Raw genomic sequence first — 17,121 nt, 5'->3', positions numbered from 1 at the left:
TTGTTTTAAACATTTTTAAAATTAAGATAGGCTCTCTGCCATTCAGGTTGGAGTGTAGTGGTGAAATAATAGCTTACTACAACCTCGAAATCCTGGGTTTAAGTGATCCTATTGCCTCGCCCACCTGAGTAGCAGGGACTACAAGTGTGCCCCACTATACCCCACCGATTTAAAAATTTGTTTTGTGGAGACAAGCTTTTGCTATGTTTCCCAGACTGGTCTTGAACTCGTATTCTCAAGTGATCCCCCTCAGCTTGGCCTCCCATAGTGCTGAGATTAGAGGCATGAGCCACCTGGATGAAACATTTATTTTTAGTTTTTTTTTTTTTTTTCAACAACACAAACCCATTTTTATTTACTTTCCATTAGTTTAAATCCTTGAGGAGTACAGCATCAGACGGATTCTGTGTCCAATGGCTTTATCAGGAAGGTTGCTTTGGAATTTGGCACGAACCATGCCACTGTTTTCATGGGCTCTAGTTATCTCTCCCCAGATTATCCTGGTTTTGTTTGGTTGGCCGCCAGGAGTTACTGTGTTGTTCTTTGTTTTGTATACATAAGCACATCTCTTGCCCAAATAGAATTCAGTTTCATCTCGGGCATAAACACCTTTAATTTTAAGAAGATTAAGAAGAGCTGTATGCTCTGTTTGGTTCTGGAGACATCTCTTATAGCCAGCAAAAATGGCCTTGGACCACAGCCTTCCAGACATATTTGCCTTTTAGAAGTCCTATTCCCGGTTGGCGCCTGTGGCTCAAGGAGTAGGGTGCTGGTCTCATATACCAGAGGTGGTGGGTTCAGACCCAGCCAAAAACCACCAAAAAAAAAAAAAAAACAGAAGTCCTGTTCCCAGCAGGCCTCCACAGGCCCCAGGATGGCAGAAGGAGCTATTTTTAGTTTTTTATAGATTATGAAACTTAACAGAATCTAGAGAAGACAACTTTGTTACACATGCTGTTTAGGGGATGAAACATGATGAAAAGGGCAATTCTCACATTGATACACTCATTTTTCACATCTTGATCTAATTTGTAGCATCCCCTGGGTTTCCTTCCAACAAACATCTTTCTTTAAAAATGAAAAAGTTGGGTACTCAATCTTGATATGAGGACAATTAATGACAATTAAGGTTATGGGGGGGGAAGCAGAAAGAGGAATGGAGGGAGGAGGGTGGGGCCTTAGTGTGTGTCACACTTTATGGGGGCAAGACATGATTGCAAGAGGGACTTTACCTAACAATTGCAATCAGTGTAACTGGCTTATTGTACCCTCAATGAATCCCCAACAATAAAAAAAAAAAAAAATGAAAAAGTTGGGACGGTGCCTGTGGCTCATTGGGTAGGGCGCTGGCTCCATATATTGAGGGTGGCAGGTTTGAACCCAGCCCCAGCCAAACTGCAACAACAACAAAAAGAAGTTGGCCTGGGCGGTGCCTGTGGCTCAGTGAGTAGGGCACCGGCCCCATATGCCGAGGGTGGCGGGTTCAAACCCAGCCCTGGCTAAACTGCAACAAAAAAATAGCCGGGCGTTGTGGCGGGCGCCTGTAGTCCCAGCTGCTCGGGAGGCTGAGGCAAGAGAATCGCGTAAGCCCAAGAGTTAGAGGTTGCTGTGAGCCGTGTGATGTCACGGCACTCTACCCGAGGGCGGTACAGTGAGACTCTGTCTCTACAAAAAAAAAAAAAAAAATTTAAAAAAAAGAAGAAGTTGGCCTGGACTAGCTAAAACAACAATAATTGCAACAAAAAATAAATGAAAAAGTTGGCTCAGCATCCGAAGCACAATGGTTTTGGCGCCAGCCACATACACCGAGGGTGGCAGGTTGGAACCTGGCCCGGATCAGCTAAACAACAACAAAAAATAGTCGGGCATTGAGGCGAGTGCCTGTAGTCCCAGCTACCTGGGAGGCTGAGGCAACAGAATCGCTTAAGCCCAAGAGTTTGAGGTTGCTGTGAGCTATGATGCCCTAGCACTCTACTGAGGGTGACAAAATGAGACTCTTGACTGAATAAAAAATAATAATGATGATGAAAAGTTAAACACAGAGTAATCATATGACTCAGAAATTCAACTTCTATGTCCAAGAGAAATGAAAACATATGTCTACACAAAAACGTGTACACAAAGCTTATAGCAGCCTTATTCATAATAGTCATTTGGGTTGGTGAAGTCAACCCAAATGTCCATCAAATGAGGAATGGATAAACAAAAAATATGTCCCTTCCTGTGTAACAAAGAATTTTCCATTTTCCCCGATTCCTGGGAGGCTGTATCTCTTTCTTTGGCTTATTCAGATTTGTGCCCTTTCTTATATTAAAACTCTAATTGTTAAGTATAGCACATCCCCGGGTTCTGTGAATTGTTCTGGTGAATTATTGGCTTGTGTAAAGTAGTGAGAGCTGCCAAATTTGTATCTGCTGGTTAGAAGTGAGTGTGGTCTGGGAACCCCAAGCTTGTGGCTGGTATCTAAAGTAAGGGCTCATCTTGTGGGAAGCTGTGCCTTTATTCTGTGAAGTTTGGTCCAATTCCAGGTAGTCATTGCAGTTGATATTAGAAGAATTAGAATTTACTCTAACCACCTTAACTCACAAATGTGCAGTGTGTGATGAGAAAGACTGATAAAGTAGAGAATGAGGAACCTGTGATTCTTGAGTGAGTGGCCACAGGGTTACCCATGCCATGGAACCAGCTTTGCTGGGATCAATTACTGGAGATAAAAGTTACCAGTGGAATTTAAAAATGACTGATCCTAAAAAATAAAAAGAAAAAAACTAGATATACAATTCCTTGATTATTGTGTTTTTTGGGGGGAGGTTCTCTTTTTTTAGTGATGGGGTCTTACTCTAACACCTAGACTGAAGCACAGTGGCATAATCATAGCTCCCTGTAGCATCAAATTCCTGTGTTCAAGCCAAACTCCTGCCCTGGTCTCCAGAGTAGCCAGGACTACAGACATGCACTGTGCCTAGCTTGAATCATATACTTTAAATGAGTGAATTGCAAAGCATATTAGTTATGTCTCAATAAAGTTATTATTAAAAAGAGTTCTTGCCTGCCACAGTGGCTTGCATCTGTAATCCTAGCACTTTGGGAGGCTGAGGCAGGTGGATCACCCGAGCTCAGGAGTTTGATACCAGCCTAAGCAAGAGTGAGACCCCTATCTCTACTAGAAAAAAAACTAGCCAGGTGTTGTGGTGGGTGCCTGTAGCCCCACTACAGGAAGCTACTCAGGAAGCTGAGGCAAGAGGATGCCTTGAACCCAGGAGTTTGAAGTCGCTGTGAGCTACGAAGCCATAGCACTCTACCCAGGGCAACAGAGTGAGACTCTGTCTCAAAAAAAAAAAAGGAGTCTTATCTTTTACAGATGCATACAGAAATAACAGGATGTCTGGGATTTGTTTCAACATAATCCACTGGGAAAGGATCGAGGAACAGAAAAAATAAGACTGGTCAGTAGGAGGTAATTGCCGAAGCTGAGTACTAGGAGGTTCAGTATACTGTTCTTTCACTGTTATACATGTTTGAAATTTTTTATAAATGTAAAAAAAACCATGCAATGTTCTCTCAGAAGAGAGAGACATATTAATTCCCTTGATCAATTACTATGCAGATTCACCTGGTCCCTGCTCTCCCCCACTGAGCTGTCAGATGAGGAACATAAATTATAGAGGGGAATCTGAGAGGTTTGAAAGCCATGGAGAATGGGGAGGTGGTGAACACAGGGGCTGGTTTGGACCAGGCAGCTCAGTTCCCGGGAGGGGTCCTCACTGTCTCCCCCAGTCCACATGCCATGCTGACCGTGGTGGTAGAAGTGGAGCAGGGAAAGGGCTCAGGTAAGAAGCTCTCCATATTTATACTGAGGAGAGTCTCTTAGGGGAGGAGAAGGGATAGGCCAGGCCAGGTTGGGAAACTGACGGAAAGGTTGCGGGCAGGACTCAGGGATCCTAGAGCTGTTTCCCTCATGACTCTGATATAAAGTCTCTTTCTCAGGTCCTGAGGAGACATGTAGCTGCACACTCCTTCTGGAGGGGCCCACAATCCTCTGTCTGCTTCAGCCAGGGACTCTGCAAACTCAGGTAAACGGCAAGGGATGTGGGGAGGAGCAGGAGAAGATGGAAATGACACTGCTGACCTCAGCCCTTCTCACAGGTACGAAGCTTCACTTTTGACAGAGTCCTGGGCCTGAGAGGGTGATGGGAGGAAGATGGGAGTCCTCAGGCCCTAGGAGTGCTGTCTCTCAACCGCTTTGCTCAGGGTAGGCTGGGAGAGGGCACCTGAGACAGGACTATGCCTCTGTGCCCCTGCAGGAGGCAGAGCAGGAGCTGTTGGCACGTATCCAGTCCACACTGGGCTCCGTGGTCAGAGGGTACAGTGTGGCTCTGTTGCTCCAAGGTAGGGAAAGAGAGGCATCCCGACTGGTACCTCAGGTGAGTCCCTGAAGAGCCACCAGGGGATGGCCATCATGAGTAGGGTACTTTTGAAAATCTCCTCCCTACCTCAGCTGAATTAAGTGTCCCTCCCTCCTTGGGGTTACAACAGCACCTGTGGTCTCACCAGGGTCAATGTACACAGCTATTGGGAGATCAAGAAAAGAGAGAATCTAGGGCTGATGGGATGATAGGCAGGGAAGGGTGGTGAGCAAAGATCAAATATCCAGGGAGGTCTAATCATCACAGTTCTGGATAATAGTAATAATGATAATAAACTTGAAAATTTTGTTTCTGAGGCATCATAAAATGCCCTCAAATCAAAATAGCTGCTTCAGATCCTGTCATAGGCTCCTGGCCAGCAAACAGTAGGTCCTACTAAAAATGTCTACTCACTTTGTGGCTGTCCATGAATATGAGGGCTTGTGCTATTTCTGTCTTGGATACCATGTTCCTAGCACAGGGCCCAACACAGACTTCACCCAGGGGAAATGTTGCAGGACAGATGAATGTGTTCTCAACCCTCCTTTGAACACTTGTCCACTTTAGCTGCTGCAGATGCTGTTTGAGGAAGCGCTGCCACTCAGCCGCTCTGATTGTGTACTTAGTACTCTTAGCCTGGTGCAGGTGAGACACTTTGGAGAGGGGATAGACTGGGACCGGGGGAGTCAGGGCCATGGTGATGTTGCAGAAAGAGCCAGAGGCTGTGGGAAGCAAGGAGAGCGTGGATCCAGCTTCACTCTGGCACTCACCAGCATGGGCTGGTCTCTGAGCTTTCCTTTTTCCTGACTGAGAAATGGCTGGATTCTTGGCGCCTTCTTTGGCCCACAGGAGGATCACAGAGCCAAAGGTTCTGTTTGTAACAGGTGTGTTTGTGTGACCCCAGCTCAGCTCCAGTGGAAGGACTTGGGATCTGCTCTCTCCAGGGATGGAGAACCTATCGGTGCTGGATGTGCCCCCTCTGGGCTTGTGCGTGTCAAGGGACCAGTGGAGGCTGAGGGTGCTTGTCTTAGACAGGGCTGACTTCCCTTTGCCAAGCCCTTGGAGGGTTCTACCTACTGCCACCCAGGGGACAGAAGCCCTGGGCTTGGGGTCATGCTTACACCTCCCTCCTTCATCCATACACCCATGCCTCTCACTCCTCTGGTCCACTTAACACTTCTTCAACTCTACTCCCAACCTCCATGTCCTAGCTTAGTCACTATCACGCTGGATGATTTTGAGCATCTCACAGGGTAGGACTTCAGTTTCTCCATCTGGAAAGTCAGGGCAATCCTAACTGTCCTATTTCCTTCACTGAACAGATTATAGGGGGAAAAATAAGGTCATGAAACTAAGAAGATGTGAGGGAGATATACTGAGCCTGAATCCTTTGTGAGGATTCTTTTTTTTTTTTTTTTAAGACAGAGTCTCACTATGTCACCCTTGGTAGAGTGCCATGGCATCACAGCTCACAGCAACCTCAAACTCCTGGGCTTAAGCGATTCTCTTGCCTCAGCCTCCTGAGTAGCTGGGATGACAGGCACCTGCCCCAACACCTGGCTATTTTTTTGTTGCAGTTGTCATTGATGTTTAGCTGGATCGAACCCACCAGCTTCGATGTATGTGGCTGGTGCCTACCCACTGAGCTATGGGCGTCGAGCCAAGTTTACTTTTTTATTTTATTTTTAACTGACCCCTAACCACTGTGCTACAGGAGCCAAGCCCTTTGTGAGGATTCTTATAGGCTATGGGGACCCCTCCATGGGTCCCCAGGCAGAGGTTCCGGTGGGTGGCTGGACAGATTCCTGGTGCTGAGGGGCTGACCTCAGCCTCCCCTTCCTACGGGGGAGGTAGAAGATGCCTGTGAAGCGGAAGTGTCTGACTCAAGAACTACTTCAGAGTTGTACTTGTAAGCCATAGGGGGTGAAGGCAGGTAAGGTCAGGAGAGTACCTGTTCCCACTTATCCCTTGGATAAACATTTAGCCTTAGTCTACCCTCTCCTTCACAGGGCCTGCTGCCTACTCACTCTTACCATGTCATGCCCAGGGCCTGATCTTCTTCAGCGACCTGAGATCCAGTGCATATGGCAGGGGGGCCTTGAGGATCCTCCAGCTCCCAGAAGCCTCGTGAGTCTGAGGCGCCTTCTGACTGCAATGGAGGGTGAAGTTGGCAGTTGAAATATGGATGTAAAGGCTTAGGACAGCATTGAAGTCTCTCTTTTCCTTAACTTGACAATAAGGGCATCCTAGAGCCCAAGCTAAGACCTTTTAATGGTTTCCAGCTTTCTCTTTATTAAAAAACAAACAAGGACCATGCTCATGGATGGGAAGAATCAACATTGTTAAAATGTCTATACTTCCGAAAGCAATCTACCTATTCAATGCCATTCCTATCAAAGTACCTACATCGTACTTTCAAGATTTGGAAAAAATGATTCTGCGTTTTGTATGGAACTGGAAAAAACCCCGTATAGCTAAGGCAGTTCTTAGTAATAAAAATAAAGCTGGGGGCATCAGCATACCAGATTTCAGTCTGTACTACAAAGCCATAGTGGTCAAGACAGCATGGTACTGGCACAAAAACAGAGACATAGACACCTGGAATCGAATTGAAAACCAAGAAATGAAACTAACATCTTACAACCACCTAATCTTTGATAAACCAAACAAGAACTTACCTTGGGGGAAAGACTCCCTATTCAATAAATGGTGTTGGGAGAACTGGATGTCTACATGTAAAAGACTGAAACTGGACCCACACCTTTCCCCACTCACAAAAATTGATTCGAGATGGACAAAGGACTTAAATTTAAGGCATGAAACAATAAAAATCCTCCAAGAAAGCATAGGAAAAACACTGGAAGATATTGGCCTGGGGAAAGACTTCATGAAGAAGACTGCCATGGCAATTGCAACAACAACAAAAATAAACAAATGGGACTTCATTAAACTGAAAAGCTTCTGTACAGCTAAGGAGACAATAACCAAAGCAAAGAGACAACCTACACAATGGGAAAGGATATTTGCATATTTTCAATCAGACAAAAGCTTGATAACTAGGATCTATAGAGAACTCAAATTAATCCACATAAAAAGGCCAACAATCCCATATATCAATGGGCAAGAGACATGAATAGAACTTTCTCTAAAGATGACAGACGAATGGCTAACAAACACATAAAAAAATGTTCATCCTCTCTATATATTAGAGAAATGCAAATCAAAACAACCCTAAGATATCATCTAACCCCAGTGAGAATGGCCCACATCGCAAAATCTCAAAACTACAGATGCTGGCGTGGATGTGGAGAGAAGGGAACACTTTTACACTGCTGGTGGGACTGCAAACTAGTACAACCTTTCTGGAAGGAAGTATGGAGAAACCTCAAAGCACTCAAGCTAGACCTCCCATTTGATCCTGCAATTCCATTACTGGGCATCTACCCAGAAGGAAAGAAATCCTTTTATCATAAGGACACTTGTACTAGACTGTTTATTGCAGCTCAATTTACAATCGCCAAAATGCGGAAACAGCCTAAATGCCCACCAACCCAGGAATGGATTAACAAGCTGTGGTATATGTATACCATGGAATACTATTCAGCCATTAAAAAAAATGGAGACTTTACATCCTTCGTATTAACCTGGATGGACGTGGAAGACATTATTCTTAGTAAAGCATCACAAGAATGGAGAAGCATGAATCCTATGTACTCAATCTTGATATGAGGACAATTAATGACAATTAAGGTTATGGGGGGGGGAAGCAGAAAGAGGGATGGAGGGAGGGGGATGGGGCCTTAGTGTGTGTCACACTTCATGGGGGCAAGACATGATTGCAAGAGGGACTTTACCTAACAATTGCAATCAGTGTAACCTGGCTTATTGTACCCTCAATGAATCCCCAACAATAAAAAAAAAAAAAGTTCATTAAAAAAACAAACAAACAAACAAGGGCTCAGTGCCTGTAGCCCAGCAGCTAGGGCACCAGCCACATACATGGAAGCTAGCAGGTTTGAATCTGGCCCAGGCCTGCCAAACAACAATGACAACTACAACCAAAAACTAGCCAGGAGTTGTGGTGGGTGCCTGTAGTCCCAGCTACCTGGGAGGCTGAGGCAAGAGAATCGCTTAAGTCCAAGAGTTTGAGGTTGCTGTGAGCTGTGATGCCACTGCACTCTACCCAGGGTGACTGCTTAAGACTTTGTCTCAAAAGAAAAAGAAAGAAAGAAAAAGAAAAAGAAAAAAAAGCAAACAAAAAACACTTTGTTGGCAGATGATGTGATCAAAGGAAACTGGGTAGAGAATTAGTAAAACCATTAAATAAAAGTACATATTTTGGCCGGGCTCAAGGGCTCACGCCTGTAATCCTGGCACTCTGGGTGGCTGAGGCAGGATTGCTTGAAGTCAAGAGTTCGAGACTAGTCTGAGCAAAAGTGAGACCTTGTCTCTACTAAAAATAGAAAAAACTAGCTGGACTTTGTGGTACATGCCTGTAGTCTTAGCTACTCGGGAGGCTGAGGATGGGAAATCACTTGAACCCAGGAATCCGAGGTTGTATGCTGAGGCTATGGAGTTCTAGACCAGGCAATGAGTGAGAGATTCTGTCTCAAAAAAAAAATAATAATAATATATATTTTCAGCCACTGTTTTTTCATATGTTGATAAGTGCACCAGTGGCAGTTTTGGAATTAGTTGGATTAATTCTTGGAAATAGTCTCCAAGAATTTTTGTCTGTTTCTTCAGATTTTTGGTTTTTCTACTCCTTTTAAATTTTTTCCTTTGTAATTCATTTCAACCACTTATATTTCTTCTGCTCTATCAGACTGAAAACTTGGAAAGAACCTAAAAGTTTAAAACCAAAACTGAGAAATTCCCAAGTAACCATATCTTCATGTCCGACTTTATACCCTTTACTCGGTGCTCAAAAATTATGAAAACATGATGTGGTGATAGAAAACAATCATCTCAAACCAATTTGTGAAATTTGTAATATCATGGAAACATTGCCAAACTCAGAAGTGACTGAAAACAAATCAGAGAAAAACAAAAAAGAAGGGGAAAGGTACCCTGAGTTCCAGACAATTCTAATGTCTTTTCCTTCTTTTAGTATGTAAGACTCTTTAAAAAAATAACAGCTCTATGAAATATAATTTACATGCCCTAAAGTTCACTCTTTTAAAAAATGTACAATTCAATGACTTTTTTTGTGTGTGTGAGACAGAGCCTCAAACTGTCGCCCTGGGTAGAGTGCTGTGGCATCATAGCTCACAGCAACCTCCAACTCCTGGGCTCAAGCGATTTTCCTGCCTCTCCCTCCCAAGTAGCTGGGACTACAGGTGCCGGCCACAATGCTGGGCTATGTTTTGGTTGCAGCCATCATTGTTGTTTGGCGGTCTGGTCTGGATTCAAACCTGCCAGCTCAGGTGTATGTGGCTGACACCTTCGCCGCTTGAGCCACAGGTGCTGAGCCCAATTAAGTGACTTTTAGTGTATTCACAAAGTTTTTTTGTTTTTTTGGGTTTTTTGCAGTTTTTGGCTGGGGCTGGGTTTGAACCCGCCACCTCCGGCATATGGGGCCAGTGCCCTATCCCTTTGAGCCACAGGCACCACCCCATATATTCACAAAGTTTTGCATTGACCATCACTAATTTTAGAACATTTTCCTCACCCCAGAAATGAAAACTGTTCCCAATTGCAGGCATCTCTCTCCTGCCCCTGACTCCCAGCCCAACGCAACCACTAATCTACTTTCTGCCTCTATGGATTTGCTTCTTCTGGGCTTTTCATATAAATGGAATCATATAATATATGATATTTTATGTCTGGCTTCTTTCACTTAACACAATGTTTGCAAGGTTCATTCAGGTTGTAACATCAGAACTTCATTCTTTTTTTTTGAGACACAGGGTCTCAGTCTGTTGTCCAGGCTGGAGTGCAGTGTCATCATCAGAGCTTGCTGTAACCTCAGCCTCCTGGGTTCAAGCAATCCTCTTGTCTCAGCTTCCTGAGTAGCTGGGACTACATGCATGTACCACCACAGTCAGCTAGTATTTATTTTTTTTATAGAGATGGGGTCTAACTATGTTGTCCAGACTTGTCTCTAACCCCTGACTGCAAGTGATCCTCCTGCCTCAGCCTCCCAAAGTACTGGGATTACAGACATGAACCACCATGCCTGATCAGGACTTGATTCTTTTTATTGCCAAATAATATTACATTGTATGGATATACCATATTTTGTTTATCCATTCATCCACTGAGGTACATTTGGGTTTGTTTCCACTTTGAGCTGTTATAAATGACGCTGTAGTGAATAGTCATGTATAAGTTTTTGCTCAGATATTTATTTTAAATTATTTTATAATGAATGACATTTTATTTATGGCTCCTTCACTTTGTATGTTTTCAAAGCTCTCCAAAACATTGTAGCACATATCAGTACTTCATTCCTTTTTATGGCCAAATACTCTTCCATTATGTAGACATACCACATTTTGTTGATCCATCTACCAGTTGATGGAAATTTGGGTTGTTCCACCTTTTGGCGAAAATAAATAGTACTGCTATTAACATTCATGAACAAATATTTGTTTGAATACCTCTTTTCAATTCTTTTGTGTACAGGCAGTCCCCAAGTTATAAACATCTGACTTATATACAACTCGTACTTATGAATGGTGGCTATTACAGGTAATAGGTAAATGTACTTACTTATTACAACTTACATACAAATTCAACTTAAGGTACTTACTTATTACAACTTATATACAATTCAACAAATTCTTTAACCTACAGAACCTATCTTATTTATAATCCAGGGACTGTTTGTGTTTACCTAGGAGAGGAATAGCTGGATCATATGATATGGCAACTGTGTGTTTAACTTTTGAGGAACCACCATACTGTTTTCCATGGTACTGTACCATTTAATGTTTTCCCCAGAAATTTATGAGAGTTCTAATTTTTGCATATCCTCACCAATATTTGTTGTTTTCCATGCTTTTTCTTGAGACAGAGTCTTCCTCTATTGCCCTAGGTAGAGTACCATGGCATCAGGGATCATAGGGTCAAACTGACCAGCAATGTCAAAATCCTACAGCAAAAGGGCGGCGCCTGTGGCTCAGTGAGTAGGGTGCCGGCCCCATATACCGAGGGTGGCGGGTTCAAACCCAGCCCCGGCCAAACTGCAACCAAAAAATAGCCGGGCGTTGTGGCGGGCGCCTGTAGTCCCAGCTGCTCGGGAGGCTGAGGCAGGAGAATCGCGTAAGCCCAAGAGTTAAGAGGTTGCTGTGAGCCGTGTGACGCCACGGCACTCTACCCGAGGGCGGTACAGTGAGACTCTGTCTCTACAAAAAAAAAAAAAAAAAAAAAAAAAAATCCTACAGCAAAGAAAAAGATGGAAAAAACCTCCAATACTCAGCCAACTCCAAGGTTGTGGTCCCTAAAACCATCCAACTGTGCTGCTCCCATCCAGTCACTTACACACTGGCAGAAATCCCTGTAGCAGCCTTGGACCATTGTTGGGCTCCCCCTCCACCACACTTTTCCGATATTAAAGTGTTTAATCTTCTTCATTTTATTCATGGCCAGATAACAAGCTAGTGTATAAAATACAACTGATTTTTTTTTTTAGATAGTTTCATTTTATTGCTCTCAATAGAGTGCTGTAGTGTCATAGCTCACAGCAACCTCAAACTCTTGGGTTCAAGTGAGTCTCTTGCCTCAGCCTCCCAAGTAGCTGGGACTATAGGCACCCACCACAACACCTGGCTAATTTTTTTTTTTTTTTTGCAGTTTTTGGCTGGGGCTGGGTTTGAACCCACCACTTCTGGCATGTGGGGCCGGCATCCTACTCCTTTGAGCCACAGGCACTGCCCAGGCCTGGCTATTTTTAGAGATGAAGTCTCACTCTGGCTCAGCCTGGTCTTGAACCTGTGAGCTCAGGGTAATCCACCTGCCTTGGCCTCCCAGAGTGCTAGGATTAGAGGTTTGAGCCACTGTGCCCGGCCTAATACTGATTTTAGTGTGTTGATTTTGTATCTTGCAACTCTACTGAAGTTTTTTTTATTAGATTTAATAGTTACTTTTGTATGTGGATTCATTAGGATTTTCTCTACATAAAATCATGTCATCGCGTATAAAGACAGTTACACTTCTTCCTTTCCTATCTCAATAAATTGCATTTCCTTTGCTGGCCTAATTGTACCAACGAAAGCTTTCAGTAATATTGAACTATAGTGGTGATAATAGCCATCCTTGTATTGTTCTTGATCTTATGGGAAAGATTTTAGTCTTTCACCATTCCTTATGAAGTTAGCTGTGGTTTTCCATAAATGCCCTTTGTAATTTTACAAAATTTCCCTTTTATTCCTATTTGAGTGAGTATTTTTCTCATAAAAGGGTGTTGGATATTGTCAAAGACTTTTCTGCATCAATTGAAATGATACTTTGATTTTTTTACTCCGTTCTATTAATATCGGGTTCTTATATTGATTGATCTTCACATTAAACCACTCTTACATTCCTAGGAAAAACAATCTCACTTAGCCATGGTGTATAATCCTCATATGTACTAGATTCCATTTTGTGGGATTTTATGGAGAATTTTTGCATTTATAATTATAAAACATACTGGTCTGTAATTTTTTTTTCCTGTACTACCTTTGTCTACTTTTGACATTGGGATAGATTGGTCTCAAAGGATGAGTTAGAAAGTCTGCCTCTTTTATTGTTTGGAGCACTTTGAGAGGAACTGGAGTTATTTAATCTTTAAATGTTGGCTAGAATGCACCAGTGAAGCCATTTGGTTCTGAGGTTTTCTTTTCTTTTCTTTTCTTTTTCTTTTTTTTGGCCGGGGCTGGGTTTGAACCCACCACCTCCAGTATATGGAGTCAGCACCCTACTCCTTTGAGCCACAGGCACTGCCACTGAGGTTTTCTTGATTGGAAGGTTTGTTTTTGTTTTTGTTTTTATTTTTGAGACAGAGTTTTACTAGGTTGCCCTTGGTAGAGAGCTGTGGTATCACAGCTCACAGCAACCTCAAACTCTTGAGCTTAAGCGATTCTCTTGACTCAACCTCCCAAGTAGCTGGGACTACAGGAGCCCATTACAATACCTATTTTTTTTTTTGCTGTACTTGTCATTGTTGTTTGGCAGGCCCCAGGCCAGGTTCGAACCCGCCAGCCCTGGTGTATGTGGCCAGTGCCCTAGCTGCTGAGCTACAGGTGCCAGGCCGATTGGAAAGTTTTTGATTACTGATTCAATCTCTTTACTTATTATAGGCTATTCAAAAATTCTATTTATTCTTCAGTCAGTTTTGGTTACTATTGTATTTCTAGACATTTGTCCATTTCATCTAGTGTTTCTAATTTGGTGGTGGTATTCTCTTATAATCCTTTTATTTCGATAAGGTTGGTAGTAATGTCCCCTCTTTCTTATTTAATTCAGCTAAAGCTTTGTCATTTTTTTCCTTCTTTTCTTTTTTTCGTTGTTAAGTTTTATTTCTTTATTGTTTTCCTATCAGCTGGAATATATGAAAAGAGTTTGTCAATTTTAAAAACCTTGGGCGGCACCTGTGACTCAAGGAGTGGGGCGCTGGCCCCATATACCAGAGATGGCATGTTCAAACCCAACTCCAGCCAAAAACTGCAACAACAACAACAAAAAAAAATTTTAATCTTTTCAAGGAATCAACTTTAGTTTCACTGATTCTTTATTCTTTTATATTCCCCTTTTTATTTATCTTTGTTCTGATATTTATTATTTCTTTCTTTTGCTAGCTTTGGCTTTAGTTTTCTCTTCATTTTCTAGTTCTTTAAGGTTCCAGCTAAGTTATTGATATGAAGTTTTCCTTTTTTTTTTTTTTTGGCCGGGGCTGGGTTTGAACCCGCCACCTCCAGCATATGGGGCCAGCGCCCTACCCCTTTGAGCCACAGATGCCATCCAATGTCTTCCTTTTTAATATAGGTGTGTAAACACCTATAAATTTCCTCTGAGCACTGCTTTTGCTTCACCCCACAAGTATTGGTATATTGTGTTTTCCTTTTCATTCTTCTGAAAGTATTTTATAAATTTTCCTGTGATTGTTCTGACCAATGGAGTGTTTATTTGTATTTATGGTATTCTTTTTTTTTTTTTTTTGTGGTTTTTTGGCAGGGGCTGGGTTTGAACCCGCCACCTCCAGCATATGGGACTGGTGCCCTACTCCTTGAGCCACAGGCGCCACCCCAGTTTATTTGTATTTATGAATTTACAGTTTCTCTTCTGTTACTCATTTGTAGTTCATTCTATTGTAGTCAGAGAAGATACCTTGTATGATTTTAATTTTTTAATGTATTGACATTTGTTCTATGGCCTAATGTATGGTCTATTCTAGAGAATATTACATGTGCACTTGAGAAGAATGTCTATTCTGTTATTTTGTGGTTGAGTGTTCTATGTATGTTTCTTAGATAAAATTGGTTTATAGTGTTTTTTAAGTCCTCTACTTCCTCACTGATATTTTGTCTAATTGTTCTACTTATTATTTGAAAGAGGAATAATTTTGGACGGCACCTGTGGCTCAGTGAGTAGGGCGCCGGCCCCATATGCTGAGGGTGGCGGGTTCAAACCCCACCCCGGCCAAACTGCAACAAAAAAATAGCCGGGCGTTGTGGCGGGCACCTGAAGTCCCAGCTACTCGGGAGGCTGAGGCAAGAGAATCGCATAAGCCCAAGAGTTGGAGGTTGCTGTGGTTTACTGCCCTCCACTCTACTGGAGGGCAGTAAAGTGAGACTCTGTCTCTACAAAAAAAAAAAGAGAGAAAGAGGAATAATTTTTTTTTTTTTGGCCGGGGCAGGGTTTGAACTCACCACCTCCAGCATATGGGACCGGTGCCCTACTCCTTGAGCCACAGGCGCCACTCTGTTCCACTCATTATTGAAAACAGGGTACTCAAATCTCCACTTATTATTGTAGAACTATCTATTTCTCTCTTCATTTCTATACTTTTTTTTTTTTTTTTTTGAGACAGAGCCTCAAGCTGTCACCCTGGGTAGAGTACTGTGTCATCACAGCTCACAGCAACCTCCAACTCCTGGGCTCAAGCGATTCTCCTGCCTCCACCTTCCAAGTAGCTGGGACTACAGGTGCCTGCCACAATACCTGGCTATGTTTTGGTTGCAGCCATCATTGTTTGGCAGGCCGGGCTGGATTTGAACCTGCCAGCTCAGGTGTATGTGGCTGGCACCTTAGCCACTTGAGCCACAGGCGCCAAGCCATTTCTATACATATTTGCTTCACATATTTTGGGGTTCTGTTGTTAGGTGTCTATATGTTTATATTTGTTATGTCTTTTTGATGAATGGAATATTTTATCCGTATATAATGGTTCTCTTTGTTGTTTATAATATTTTTTAACTTAAAATTTATTTTGTCTAATATTTATACATCTACCACTGTTTCTATTTTTATTTTTTGGCCAGGGCTGGGTTTGAACCCGCCACCTCCGGCATATGGGGCTGTGAGGCTGGCGCCCTACTCCATTGAGCCACAGGCGCCTCCCCACTGTTTCATTTGGTTTCTATTTACATAGAATATATTTTCGGTCCTATTACTTAATCTATTTATATATTTAGCTCTTATGTGAGTCTCTTGTAGACACTATATAGATGGATCATGGGTTTTTAAATAAATAAAATCTATTCTTTATTCTTAAATAAAATCCATTCTCTCAAATTCTGCCTTTTAATGGGGGAGTTTAATTCATGTATCTTGAAAGTAATTGTTGATAAGAAAAAACTTACTCCTGCCATTTTATTCTTTGTTTTTTACATGGCTTGTGTATTTTTTCATTTCTTAATTCTTCTAATATTGCCTGATATTGTTGCAGTTTGCTGTATTGATTTCTTTCTCATTATCTTTTCAATATTTTGAAAAGTTACTTTCCTACTGGTTATCTTGAAGATGAAAATTAACATTTTAAACTTACAACAATCTAATTTTACTTAACATCTACTTAGTTTCGATAGTTTTAAAGATTTCACTCCTTCACCTTTTCATGTGTTCCCCTTATATTGCTCATGTCTTTATATATTGTATGCCCATTATAATAGATTTATAATTATTGTTTTATGAATTTGTTTTTTAAATCCTCTAGGTAAAAAAAGAGGAGTTACAAACCAAAAATTTAACAATACCAGGCCGGACACTGTGAGTCACGCCTGTAATCCTAGCAGTCTGGGAGGCTGAGGCAGGTGGATTGCTTGAGCTCAAGAGTTCAAGACCAGCCTGAGCAAAAGTGAGACCCTGTCTCTACTAAAAGTAGAAAAACTGAGGCAATAGGATCGCTTGAGCCCAAGAGTTGGAGATTGCTGTGAGCTATGACACCATGGCACTCTACCCAGGGTGACAGCTTGACACTCTGTCTCAAAAAAAAAAAAAAAGTAATAATACTAGCTTTTGTATTTACATATGTAGCTACATTACTAGTATTCATTTCTTCATGTGACTTCACCGGACTTACTGTCTGGTGTCCTTTTTTTTCAGGTTGAAGGACTCTCTCTAGCATTTATCATTAGGCAGATCTACTAGCAACAAATATCTCAGCTTTTTAAATTGTTATTTTAATGATGCCCCATGATCATATCATTGTATACAGTTATGATTTAATAAAAAAATTAAAAAAAAAATAAATAAATTGTTATTTTAGTAGATTTAGGGGGTACAATTGGTT

The 17,121-nt window shown here is 42.1% G+C and overlaps 1 protein-coding gene across 1 annotated transcript; it reads right to left on the bottom strand.

The window, feature by feature from the left end:
• Positions 1–370: 370 nt before the first annotated feature.
• Positions 371–712, bottom strand: LOC128569107 (60S ribosomal protein L35a-like). Its single transcript, XM_053567211.1, has one exon. The coding sequence runs from the start codon at positions 710–712 to the stop codon at positions 371–373; it is 342 nt and encodes a 113-aa protein (XP_053423186.1).
• Between the last annotated feature and the right edge of the window lie 16,409 nt (positions 713–17,121).

Source organism: Nycticebus coucang, chromosome 17 (assembly GCF_027406575.1).
Source record: "Nycticebus coucang isolate mNycCou1 chromosome 17, mNycCou1.pri, whole genome shotgun sequence".
NCBI lineage: Eukaryota > Metazoa > Chordata > Mammalia > Primates > Lorisidae > Nycticebus > Nycticebus coucang.
The sequence above is the reverse complement of the archived record's forward strand: the minus strand, read 5'-3'. Positions and strand labels throughout refer to the sequence as shown.